The sequence below is a fragment of the Scardinius erythrophthalmus genome (genome assembly GCF_964197995.2).
Source record: "Scardinius erythrophthalmus genome assembly, chromosome: 23".
NCBI classification, from domain to species: domain Eukaryota; kingdom Metazoa; phylum Chordata; class Actinopteri; order Cypriniformes; family Leuciscidae; genus Scardinius; species Scardinius erythrophthalmus.
The window spans coordinates 18,545,376-18,559,125 of record NC_138243.1 but is presented as its reverse complement, the minus strand read 5'-3'; the positions used below and the strand labels follow the sequence as shown (position 1 = coordinate 18,559,125).

General features: G+C 38.3%; 1 protein-coding gene across 1 annotated transcript in view; it reads left to right on the top strand.

Annotated features, from left to right (window-relative positions):
- LOC308683424 (uncharacterized protein) overlaps positions 1-10,279 on the top strand; it is a gene marked incomplete at its 5' end in the record, with an annotated part of 38,702 nt that extends 28,423 nt beyond the window's left edge. Inside the window, 2 exons of the mRNA XM_081353896.1 lie at positions 7,436-7,557; positions 8,545-10,279. Of these exons, the coding sequence (XP_081210022.1) occupies positions 7,436-7,557; positions 8,545-8,596 (174 nt within the window). The 3' untranslated portion in view covers positions 8,597-10,279. The remainder of the gene's footprint in view (positions 1-7,435; positions 7,558-8,544) is intronic.
- Between the last annotated feature and the right edge of the window lie 3,471 nt (positions 10,280-13,750).

Sequence of the window (13,750 nt, the reverse complement as noted above, 5' to 3'; positions counted from 1 at the left end):
CTGATAAGTCTTTTCCAAAATAGGAGTGATCTCACCCCTCTCTTTCTGTCTTCCTCTTCTCCTTTGTTTAGTCTGTTTTTTTTACTTCATTCTTACTGTTTAAACATGGGACTGGTGCAGCTGGTGGAGAAACAGGAATGAGTGTGAGCACGTAAAGCAATGTATGTGTGTGTGTGTGTGTGTGTGTGTGTGTGTGTGTGTGTGTGTGTGTGTGTGTGTGTGTGTGTGTGTGTGAGAGAGAGTGATTAATACCCTGAGTTCGGGGATCTCCATTCAGGACGCGTCCTCGTGGTTTGCTCATGAGGTCATTGGGAAAGATCCTCATGTAACATGGAGCTAGTTTTAACTGACACCAAGAACCAGACCAGAGGTGAACAGCAGTGCAGTTATCAATTCCTCCTCAGAGCGATACCTTCTTTTGTTTTAAAATAACTGCACTGTAAATGATTATAGGACAAACTGATCAAGGCCTTTTTTAAAGCCTCTTAATTCATTAGTGCGTACAGATGTGTCTAAGTTGGTAAGAAGCTGTAAATGTCCGTGCTTCTCCACCCTTTATTTAAAAATGGCTGTCCTCATCAGCTGGCGGCATTGTTCCCTCTAATTTTTCTTCTTGCTGAGCACAGCCTATTTTTATTGGGCGTGTCCTTCATCCACCTGAACAGAGAAATATATATTATATAATATACATTTTAAACTAATTATATAAATGTAGATTATTAATAAAATATAAATTAATGATTTTAAAATATATATATTTCATTTTTAAATAATAAACTAAAGAATTATTATTTTTACATGTGTATATATATTTAATTAGGACAAATTATTAAATAATATACAGTATAAATAAATTTAGATTATAACATTTTTAATTATTACTAAATCAGATGCATGCACACACACACACACACACACACACACACACATATATATATATATGTGTGTGTGTGTGTATATATATATATATATATGTGTGTGTGTGTGTGTGTGTGTGTGTGTGTGTGTGTGTGTATATATATATATATATATATATACACACACACATATATATATGTATGTATGTGTGTGTGTGTGTGTGTGTGTGTGTATATGTATATGTATATATATACACACAGGTAACATCTTTGATTGATTTAAATCTGATTAATAATCAAAATAATTAATTCATTCAAAAGATTTTTTCAAACTCTTGTTTTCTTCAAGATTACTCATTTTGTCATGATAACGTTTACCAAGATTATAAAACAAGATAAAGAGCAATGATGCATTGCCTGTGCAGATGACAGAAATTCTCTAGTAATGCAATCTGTATCTTGCGAATTAGTCAGCCCTGCATATTTACGCATACCATTTCTCACAGCTTCAGTTCTGGACTGAAAATCAATGGTCTTGAAATCCCATCCATTTGTTTAACTATGATTCCTTAAATGTCAAGGTTTTTCTCACATTTTTTTGTCTACATTCTGTGTAGAATTTGTTCTCATTTGCGCGGGAGCGACATCAGAAGTGTGCGACTGTGCACGAGCACAGCTTAGAGGGAACATTGGCTGGCAGCTTTAGAGGGGACCTGAGGTCAGAGGTCACCTGTGACTCAACACTTGAGGAATTCAGTCTCAAGGAAATGAATAGCATGGGGGGGGGGGGGAATAAGAGACAGAAATTGTAACGGCTACAGGAAATGATAGGTCATTAGAATGTTGTCAGATGGTGACTGAGAATTATTAACTGTTTTATAGAGGGACGAGAAGAAAAAGGAAGCGGGAACCTGTTTACCTCCAAAAATCCCCATGTTGTTTGCCTGTTTTCACCTTCCTGCATGCTGATCTCATAGTTATTCTTGCATGATGTTGCTTCTGGGTATGTTTTAGTCACCTCTCCAAATATTACAGTGTGTAAAACACAAGTATTGACAAGTTATTCTGTTAATGGCGTTACAAGGCCTCTTTATGTTTTTGCATCCATTATACTGGTTCAACTTACACTAAAAATGTATTTATTATTATGACCAAATTGCACAAATTGTAAGCTAATTTTAATACATTTAAATTGGTAAAATATGCATTTGCAACAGAACATGGATAATTGTATTCATTCAGGCAGGGGATTTCTAGTTGCATGCTTTGCATTGGACTTAAAATGCAGGTTTATTGTTGAAATTAAGTGTTTGGCCTATTTATGCGTTCTTGAGCAAAATGAAGAAAGGAAAGAGACTTTGTTAGTGTAATGTTCTGTTATATTAAAGGGTTAGTTCCCCCAAAAATGAAATTTCAGTCATTAATTACTCACCCTCGTGTCATTCCAAACCAGTAAGACCTTTGTTCATCTTCAGAACATAAATGAAGGTATTTTTGATGAAATCCGAGAGCTTTCTGTCCCCCTTATAGACAGCAACATCCTAACCACTTTCAAGGCCCAGAAAGGTAGTAAAGAGTAAAGACATAGTTAAAATAGTCCATGACTACAGTGGTTTAACCTTAATTTTATGAAGCAAGGCTGACACTGAAGAGAAGAGATTGTTGAATGAATTGTTGTTAGTTTTTTTGCGCACTTGAACCACTGTAGTCACACTATTTTAACAATGTCTTTACGACCTTGAAAGTGGTTATGACGTTGCTAGGAGGGTCAGAGAGCTCTCGGATTTCATCAAAAATATCTTGATTTGTGTTCCGAAGATGAACGAAGGTCTTACAGGTTTGGAACAATATAAGGGTGAGTAATTGAGGTGAACTAACCCTTTAAAGGAGAACTCCGGTCAATTTTAACATTGAGCTCATTTTTTTGTAAATTTGGAGTGCTGTCAATACAGAGAACATCGACAAAAATCGGTGTTGCCTACACCGTGTTATCCTCTTTTTAAAATTTGCACCCTGTTGACTTCAATGGGGCAAGTTTTAAACCTGCTTTTAGCCTCTTAACATCCTTGATGTGTCATTACAAGTGCCCAGCTAATGTGAGTGATTCCTTCAGAGTGAACACGGGTGAATCTGACTGCAGTAGATGTGAAAGATATTAATAAAAATGATGTTTATTCAGCCAGCAAACATACCTGTATTTACATCCTGTTTTCGGTCGAAGTCCATAGTAATCGATTGTCGAGTTCACACGCATAGGTTTAGTTACCTATGATCACGCGCGTGAACTCGACAATCGATTACTATGGACTTCGACCGAAAACAGGATGTAAATACAGGTATGTGCGCTGGCTGAAATAACATCATTTTTATTAATATCTTTCACATCTACTGCAGTCAGATTCACTCATGATCACTCTGAAGGAATCACTCACATTAGCTGTGCACTTGTAATGACACATCAAGGATGTTAAGAGGCTAAAAGCTGGTTTAAAACTTGCCCCATTGAAGTCAACAGGGTGCAAATTTTAAAAAGAGGATAACACGGTGTAGGCAACACCGATTTTTGTCGTTGTTCTCTGAATTGACAGCACTCCAAATTTACAAAAAAATTAGCTCAATGTTAAAATTGACCGGAGTTCTCCTTTAAGATTTAGAAGAGGTATTGGTATGTTCTGGTAGCTTGTGTTTAGCTTGGATGATTGTGAAAATTGAGGTGTTTGCATAGAATTTGCAGTTAAGTTTGTTGCTAAGAAAACCCATTTCCTACTGTCCACAATTGAATTAATTTCAGCCAGAGAATTACTGTTTCGAGCGTACGCTCATGCTAATCTGTTTAGCTAATCCCACAGTCTTCCTCTCCTCCACCATGCCTCACTCCTCAATAAAGTGTGTCAGCCTGTCATCTGTCCTTGTCTGGAGAGCTTCTGTTGCTCTCTCTGTTTCTTTATTTTTCTCGCCTGATCTTGTTGACGTTAGCAAAGACTTGGAGCTCGCCGAGTCAGAAGTTTGTGCGGTCAAACAGGCCGTGAGGAGAAGTTGCCTGCACTGTCATGCTCTACATTTCACATCGCCGATGACCGGCATCCTCATCATCCTGTTCTTCAGGATCATCATCCTTCCCTGCAGTTTGAATCATCTCCCATTTCCTGTCACTGATGTCACCCAGCAGGGAGATGGACAGACACATAGGAGCCAGTACTAATGAAATGACCTCAGATACCCGTCTGCTCACCTGTGCTTTAATACTGGCCGTAACATATCCTCAGCATCACTTAAATGTGACTAATCCATACTAATCAATATGGCAAACCTTGATAACACTGTTAGCTTTCTGCAGTCATCCTAGGTGTGAGTGAATAGGCATTGTGGGAAGACTTGGCTTTTGATCTGCTGACACGCTCATAAGGTGTATTTGTCTTTGTGTGATTGCAGTGTATTTGTGCGGATTCAGAGTCTTGTCAGTTTTGAGGTTTTTTGTGATTTTTATTGATAGAATAAATGATACAATATGATGTGAATTATAAATAATTAGTGCTTGATTTTTAAAACATATAGATAGATTGTATAAAGGATACATTACTAATTCACCCTAGATTTTTATTTCATTTTTTAATGGATATTAAAATTTTTATACATAAAAATAAAAAAATAAAAAATGAAACTCTTTTTCAAATATAAGTGTTTTGCTGGCTTTTTACTCATTGCAAGAAAGCCGTCTTGCGAACAGATTTGAAAAACAATGACGCATGGCTTTCCTGTAAATCCAGCATAACTGTAATGTTATTTTTAATTATTGACTCATCATCCCTGGTCATTTTTTGCATACACAACATACAATAGTTTTAATTTTGAACAATAATTAATTATTGATCTGTTATTGCTTCAGTATTTTAGATAATTCAGTTGTATGTGTGTTGTGCAGTGTTAAGCCTTTTACTTTCCTAAGAAAACTCATAAAGGAATTTTCATACATTAAAGGATGTAGATAGTTAAAAATAGAAAATATGACGCAATTGCAGAAAAACAAGTCTCGACACATTAAAACAGTGTAACACGCATTTCAATTAATACAATTATTAGGGAAAATTACATGTTTAACCACAATATACATAGACAGTGTGCACTGTAGACTAGAGGTATTATTATAATTTTTTTACACAGTTAAATACAGGAAATTGCACCTTTAGAGTATTTTTTTCCTTATTAACCCACATTTAAACAGTTTTAACAAAGCAAGCAGTTTATGTAATTGACTTATTTGCAATTTGGACATTTTTTTTTTTTTTTTTTTTGCCAAGTTAATAATTGGCTTCAATTTTGAATTTTCCATTTTTAACCATTTCACATTACTCACAGTTTCAGCCACAACAATACTTTTTTTACTTTTTACTCACAAACGGGACAGAGACAACTTTAGCAATTGATTAAAAATGTATAGCTAGTGTGTAGTGTTGGAAATATCTGAGGTTTTGAGGTGTCTGTTCATTTATATCATTTAATTCAGCATGAAATACATTTTTAACACAGATTTTTATTATTAGCTAACACATCTCTCTGCAGAATGTACATTACATGTCGTAACAACTCAAAAATAATTTTCCTCCTACTCAGATATGCACAAGAATTATTGTTGCGGCTATACATTGTTTTTCTTCTGATAACCTCATGATATACACTTTCAGGGTTGTTGTTCAGCAGAAATAATACTTTCCCACCATAAAATATGTTTTCACTCCAAAACCATGCCAGAAATATTTTTGGAAACATTTCAAGTACTTACTTTTATTGCCCCTCATTGTACAAATCGCATGGGTTCCACCGTAAACAAAGTCTGCCTTTAAAAAAAGCATTTTCCAAGACATATCACAAAACATTTTGTCATCTGAAAATACAAATATGAGCAGATCATGCAATGTTGACAGTGAGTATATATCTCTTAGTCCGGCATGTTTTTCCAAAGAAATCTCTGCCCTAGAAAGTTCCAGAAGCAAAGTGAAAATCCTTGTTTTATGGACATGGAGATAGTCCTCATGTTTTAGTAGCGTGCTTCTGACTGTTGGTAGGAGTGTAATATCTGACTCGTACAGGCACTGACTCACCGTGGCTCATCGGACAAGGCTCGATTGGAGCCCGCCAATTTCTCAAACACAAAGAAACAAGTTTTTGATCTGACTCTTTGTTCTAGCGCAACAGCATTTCGCTATACCTGTGCTCCAAAATCCCACTGACAGAAAACAAAACTAATGAAGGTTTAGATCTGAGATTATGCTTCAGATGTGCTAATGCTAGCTTCTCTGTGTGTTTACAGTTGGTTGGATTTTGGTATGTTCTCCTCTGAGGTGTGTGGGTGTTGGTTTTGATGGTGGATTTTCAGTAACGTCCTTATAAACCTGCATCATTTTGCTTCTCCTTTTGTGCTTTTTCTGGGCTTGATGTGTTTGCGCTTAGTTAACCCACATGATGGGTGGATAATGATAGTGCGTTTGGTTAATGATTTAACAAAATAACCAGTATGAGCTCATCTATTGTTTATCCGTGAAGTTGCACTTTCAGAAACTCGAGTGGGCAGAGGGTCCTGTTTGCGTCTGTGAAATGTAGAGTTCAAAGAGAACGTTATCGGGCACATGACCGTTTTAAAGTGATAAAACAAAAGTCCAAGTGTGTCAACGAGCATCAGGTCATGAAAAAAAAGTTGAATTCTGACTCAAATGTCATTTTATCAATAAATTCCCTGAAGAATCTTACTTTAAGTTTAAAAAAGGGTATATCATTTTTTTTTTATTTTTAATTAATTTCCTTGGCTTGCTTAGCCATGCCAAGGCAATCTCCTTCTCTTTTCCTTTCCGTGTGTGTGTGTGTGTGTGTGTGTGTGTGTCGTGGGGGGAGGGGGGGGGTATGGTTAGGTAGTGACTGAATCTCATAAAAGGGTTTCCTAATATGGGCTGTCTCTCACAGAGCCCCGCCTTCCTGCCTCAAGTAGGCGGGGTTTACACTCTCTCTCGACCAGTAATGACACGCCATGGGCTTACTTCCTCATTAATTGGCTGAAACCAGTTCTTACAGGAACCGCTGGTGATAAATGTGTGAGTTCTGAGAAATCATTCATTTCTTCCTTCAGCCTGGCTGAGGGACATTACAGGAGAGTGTGAGTGAGGATGGCTCCCTGCGTGAGCATGCCTTCAGGACAAGCTTTTTTTTTCTTTCTATTTGTGTGCGTCTCTCTGCGTGTTTTTTTTTTTTTTTTTTCCTCTCCGTAATTTTTTTAAGTGCTTAGGATATGTAGTTCCCAGAACAAGCTGTACTTTTACAGTTTTTTTTTTTTTTTTTTCTCTCTTATTTGAGTTTCTGTCTTTTGGGATAAACTCTGTAACAGCTCGGTCTCTATCTCCCTCTGTCTGCGAGCGGAGAGAGAAAGGAGAGGCAGGGTAAAGGAAACTCACTGACCTCTCGAGTCGGTAAGTGAAATTTATGTGACCTCTCTCTCCCCCCCCCCCCCCCCCCTCCTCCCTTTCTTTCCTTCTTTCTTTCTCCCTCTCCTGTACCGTCCCCTCCTCCTTTTCTTCTTTTCTGTCACAGAGCTCTTCCCCTGTTTGGCGCCTCTCTACAGAAGCCTTTCAGGGAGTACCTTGAGGCCCAGAGGGCAAAATTGCAACACCGGACGGGACGGGCGGGCGGCTCGAAAGGAGAGGCCACTCCAATCGTAAGTCCCATCACTCATACAGAGTTTCTCTTAAATTTACCTAATTTACAGACGTGGCTTTTGTATTTTTGTATATTTGCCCTCCGTTCCTCCTTTTAATTTATTACACGCACCCGTATTTCTTTTTTGTTCCACATCCTAATTACCTCCCTGCCCTAATTATCGCTTGGAGACTGGTTTTATTCTACCGTGTGATTCCAGTGAGGTGTTATTGTTTGCATGTGGCAGACCGTAGTGTCAGGGGCTCCGCGTGGGCCGTGCGGTGGTTGGTCGCGGGGGCCTGTTCGGGGTCTGGCTGAGGAGGGATGCTGAGTCATACTCCGAGCTCTTTGAGTGAACCGGACACTCCCCCGCGTCACACTAACTCCCCCCTCTCGGCAGCCGAACCCTGTTGAACCCAGCGCAGCCGGAGACGGGAGGGGCCCCTGGGAGTAAAAGAAGGAGAGGGGGGGGGGGGGGGCGTTAGGAAGGGAAGCGGGAGAGGGGGGGGTGGCTGAGGCTGTACTCTCGATTCCTGCCACTGATCCCTCACAAGTGCGCACGGAAACAAAGAGCTACACCTTCTTTTTTTTACCGTCATCTGCCCCTGTGCGATTCGTTCGTTTTATCTAAAGCGCTTTTCCAGCTCGTGAGTGCATGCGTGTGTACGTGTGGGAGGAGGAAATGAAAGAGAGAGAGAGATGAAGTTGCACAATGAGAGATTACGGATGTTTCTGGAACAATGTTCCCTTTTTTTCTGGTAACTTGAACCTCCTGCAGTTACTTAAGGAAAGCTGTGGGCTTGTTCAACCGGCAGGAAGAGGCGATGCCACTGTGCGCGTGCCACTAACGTAAATCTTGTTGCAAAGGAACGGAGAGATTGGAAGGAAATGCACATGTTGAGATGAGCGACTGCTTAACCTGAGCTGTTTCTGATGAGTTAATGCAGTAAAGAATATGCATAATTGATTGTTTTTTCCCCCTCTCTCTCTCTCTCTCTCCTTACAGGTTTCTGAAGATGATGATCAGTGTGGTTTGTTTCTCATCTGATGCATCTTGAACTTATGGCACCTAACAGCAAACACAGAGCTAAACTAAATCAAGAAACCCAAAATTTTACCTCAGTCTGATGAAAGTTAACACTAGAATAGGTTTATTTTTCTCAATTTTTATTGTTTTTTTTTTTTTTTTTTGTATCATGGTTATCGGTTAACATTTTTACTTTTTAATGTGCTTGGTTAGCTGGCGGATTGTGCTGAGATACTCATGTTCTCAGCTCTGTGTCTCGCAGAGGTTATCTGATCCCACTGGTGGGGATGTTAAGGTGCGCTGTGGCTTATGTTGTTTGTGGTCTGTTACACTTAAGGGACCAACTGCATTACTTTAGCTTTAAATTTAAAAATTTGCTTTGAATCGCTGCATATTCCAGTGTATAGTGGTTTTCTGATACTAGATTCGAAAATCGATTAAATTAAGGCATAACAGGAAGTGAATGTAAAGTAATGCAACCAACTCTTAAAGTCATTAAAAGATGTTATGCATATTGACTGGTGCTTGTATTGCATTACTTTTTCTGAGCTAAGATCTTCTGGTGTTGTAAAAGCTTGGTGAATCATAATGTTCCTTTCGTCTAGAGTTATTGTTTTGTTTCCAGAGATCCATAGAGGAGAGGGAGAAGGAGTGAGTGAGTGAGTGAGTGTGTGTGTGTGTGTGTGTGTGTGTGTGTGTGTGTGTGTGTGTGTGTGTGACCGACCACATGACTCACTACAGGGCCACTCCACCAGATGCAATAACGCATTCAATCAGATTAAGAAGTGCGTTTGTGTTCAGGCACATATGTGCGTGGGTGGCTGCCACGTTTCGCGCGTATAGCTTCTTATCGCACGTATTCTTTACATCAGAAGAGCATCCGGTCACGCTGGAGGACTGGATGATGCTCGCTGCTGTGAGAGATGCTCGATTGGATTTGACTAACGGATTGTCTGGCAGTTGGAAAGGTAATTATCTTCCTTCTTTTATAGTTTGAATAGTTTAATTTACATGCGGATATCTAGCTTAAAACTAATGCAGTGGTGGTTTCCCCAAACCGCACATTTTGGGTGTCTCCCTAATCTAACACACCTGATTCAACTCATCAGTTCACAATTAGAGGCTCTATGTCCTGAAAAGGGTGTGTCGCATCTAAAATGTGCAGTGTTGGGGGGCCACGGGGACCAGATGAAGAACCACTGAACTGGTGGCATAACATCAGGCGGCTAGGCAAACGTCTTGTCCATTGCTTATTTTTACGTCTTTTTTTTTTTCTTTTAATTGCTTGTGAAATGTTTTTTCGGTGCCTTTTTGTAACGCTGCCCTGGTATGTGAGTCTGGAAGCTGCAGGCGTATAAAAAAATGGAACAGTGTGGAGTTTCTTTTGCCGTTACCTTAAATGAACCCTCGGCTGAACTCAATGCACTGCGCGCTGCTGGCGTAGAGGATGAGGCGGTGTTGCCAGATCTCGTGAGAAAAGCAAGTGAACTCAATGGCTCGAGTTTACTGATCAGCCTCAAATCATTTAGATTACAGAATTATTTATTTAGATTAAGCAACGCTAACCTGACTGCATTAATTAACAAAATAATGTTTTATATAAATATATAGGCTACTTTTGTTAAATTAAATTGGCTATTTAACCTATACAAATGTTATCTAAATCGATAAACAAATGGAAATGTTTGCACTTTTAACTAATCAAAATTAATATAAATAAAAAAAAAAACAGACAAAAGAACTTGTAATACATGCATATGATAATTTGTATGAAACAACATAACATTTTTTATTTGTTGAATTCTAGTCATGTAACGTTGAAATCCTAAACACGCGTTTGTTTTCTAGAAATAAACCAAAAAGCACAACGCGCCGTATTTCTAAGCGTCTTTATGAAATGTGGCTTATAATACGCGGATATGGCAACACTGCTGGTAGAGAGTGAGCGAGAGAAGGGTAGCGCGCGAGAGAGGATGTGTCTCAAAATCCAGCGAGACAGTCTTTCGGACGTTCGAGCTTGATGCCCTCAGAACGCTGTCTTGTTAGGCACCTCGCTATGATTCGGAACACAGTCAGGGTGAGACAGAAAGGAGAAACTGCATTCGATTATCTCACACAACATCCGCTAAATGAGGGGAAAAGCTTTCGGTTCTTCCATAACGGGATTTAAATCATTACATTGTTAGAATTAGTGACCACGCCTCTCTTTCAGCCCCACCCTCTCGCCTCATCATTGGTAAGTGAGTTCATTCTTTATTATGTGTCTTTATTGGTGTGGACAAGTCTCTCCCAGTGTGTCAGATAGCTTATCAGACTGGTGTTGGCTGTTACATTCGCCCGGCGACAACAGTCTGTAGGCTGTCTGACATTTTGGGCTTTTTCATCCCTGCTAGAAGACATTCTATTTTTAATCGCTGTCGATGTTTTTGTTATTTTTGGATAATTTGTATAACTATTTTTTTGCATTACTGAACAAACTGATATTGATCATTTTAGTGGGGTATTTATATATGGGGTCAAAATATTTCCAATATGTGTGTTTACAGAGAGCGTTATTGACGTGTTTCATGTGTGTCTCTCCGTAGCCCTTCTCTTAAAGGGCGTGTGTGTGTGTGTGCGCGCGCTCGCACTTGGTTTTGTCCACTTGAATAAAATGAGAATCCAAAAAGAACACACCTCATTGCAACACACTCTGTTATGACAGATCTTTTTGCCCACCCCTTCATATGCACTTGCTCTACAGTTTTTCCCTTTCTCATGTAACTGTTCAGTCGTTATCTAATATGTGCAACTGGTATTTGTTATTAAATTAAAAAGATGTTCATTCAGCAAAAAAACCCCAGGGTGATCTGCTTGGCTTCCACAGTCGAGTCGTATCATTTCCTCTAACTGTTCAGAACATCCTGTACTTTTTAGGGAACCCCCTCTGCCATTCATGTTTGACTGCGTATGTCCTGTGTGTAAATCAATAAAGTTTAAATGAACTAAATGTCAATCTGTGTCCTGGTTTTTGTGATTTGGGTTAATGAGTTTTATATAGGCCTATTTTTGTTATTTGAGCTTTATTATATATTCACACATCGAAGTTTTTGTAATGCACAGCAATACAACATTAATTTAAAAAAAAAATGAATAAAATATATTTAAGTTAAGATAAGCTACAATTTTTTTAAGTAAAAATAAAAATCAGTTAAAAATAAAAATATATATGTAAATATACATGACTATGAAAATAAAGATCAATAACATAAAAATGTATAGCCTGAACACTTAGCAAAGTGACAACTGTAGTAAGAAATAGCGCACATGTCATTCCCTAATGCGCCAATAAGAAGCATCAATGAAAAAATGGCTCAGGAAATGTGTAGCCTACTGTATAATAGCATATTTACATTTTCATCCCGTGTCAGAATGAACTAGTTAAGACACTCTTCCTTCAGTGATGTGATTAACTCAGTCACGCGCACTACAGTTACGGCCTTTGCTTGAGGGCTTTCCAATATGCAAATCGCTCATTCAAACAGGTTTTAATATTCAAATAAGGCTTAACATGTTCAGTTGTAGTTTTTAACCACCCTCCTCCTCCTCACCACCACTCTTTTGTATAGATTGCACAATAAGGTGTTCTTCTTTGGCATGTGACCAGCACAACATCACACTTTTGAGGGATTAGTTAGATTCCAAACGTGCACGAATAGTGTGCACTACCTCTAGAAACCGGTAGGGGACACGCAAATATTTTAAAAATACATTCACAAAAACATTTTCCAATATAAAACGGACACATTAAAAGTATTATAAAAAATAACATAAAACATTTGCATTTTAGCAGTAGTGTTCACACACTTTATTGTGTTTTGTGACAAGAAGCTACATGTTAATGATCATTTGACACATTTTAGAAGATTCTGAGTGAAGGAAAAACCCATCACAGTTGTCAAAAGCAAGTGTATTCATAACTAAAAGTCTGATGTGGAGGTGAATCAGGGGATTTAACTGTCACATGAATCAATGATGTGCTGTCACCGAACAGGAGAACACTGGCACACCCAGGTTGAGTCAGAAGAACCAAGTGTAAATGTTACCCTACCTGACGCAGATCCTAGGTATCTTTACCCAGGAAAACTCTCACATATGCATGAGCTTTGCATATCTGCACATGTCACAGACACCCACAGGTATGTATTATTAAAACTAGCAGAAAAATTGAGAGTTTTATAACTCTTAGCTTCCTTCATTTCTCTCATTCTAAATTGCCACATTTTGGGGGGAAACATTGTACAATATGTGCCTACAATCTACAACAGGATGCCTGTTTTTAAAACAATACAGCTTAAAATAGTTTGATTGTAGTTCAACAGCATACATTGTGATACACAATGTTTTGGTGTCAGGTTGTGTAAAGTATGAATGAGTTAGTATGCCTCTTTTTGAAAAAAAAAAAACAAAACATTGGAAAGTCCCTGTAACTGTAATTTGCATAGTGATTTTTGTTTTGTTTTTTTGTTCTGCTTGAAGCATATGTGACACAAAGTGCCCATTGTGATCCATTCATGTGGTTTTATAAAGTAGGGAACACAGAATTGTGGCTACCCAGCACTTTGTAACAATGTATAGTGTGTGAGCTCGAATCTTTCTTCTGAACATTCCTTTTGGCGAGCTTGCTGACTTTTGAACATTTTAAAGTAAAGGATAGGACAAAAGGTTTGAAAAGAATTACCCCCGTTCAACAGAATTACCCTTCACGATCACAAATAATCCAGTAGTGGCAAAAGGACTGAACGTTTCTTCCACATTTATCACTGATCTCAAAATCCAAACAGAAGTCGCCTATCTACACCTTATTCTAAAACAAATCTGATCAAGCAAAACAAAATACATGTGTCCCCTAACCCAGATATTATATTCATAATATTATTATCTGAAGATGATCACACATTCTATGTTACTGAAATGGCCTATTGGTTGAATAGGCCACTATACAAAATACCTTGAATGCATGTATACAATTCTAATCTACAGTACTATACTTATATATTTAAAATCCGTTATTTTATTATTAAGCTTATTCAATTAAGCTTGAAACACATGGGCAAATCACTGAAAATGCAGTAGCTGTGTCATCTGTGTGTCTTTGAGCTGTAACAGCACGAATGTTAAAGCTAGACCCAAGCAAAACATTGTC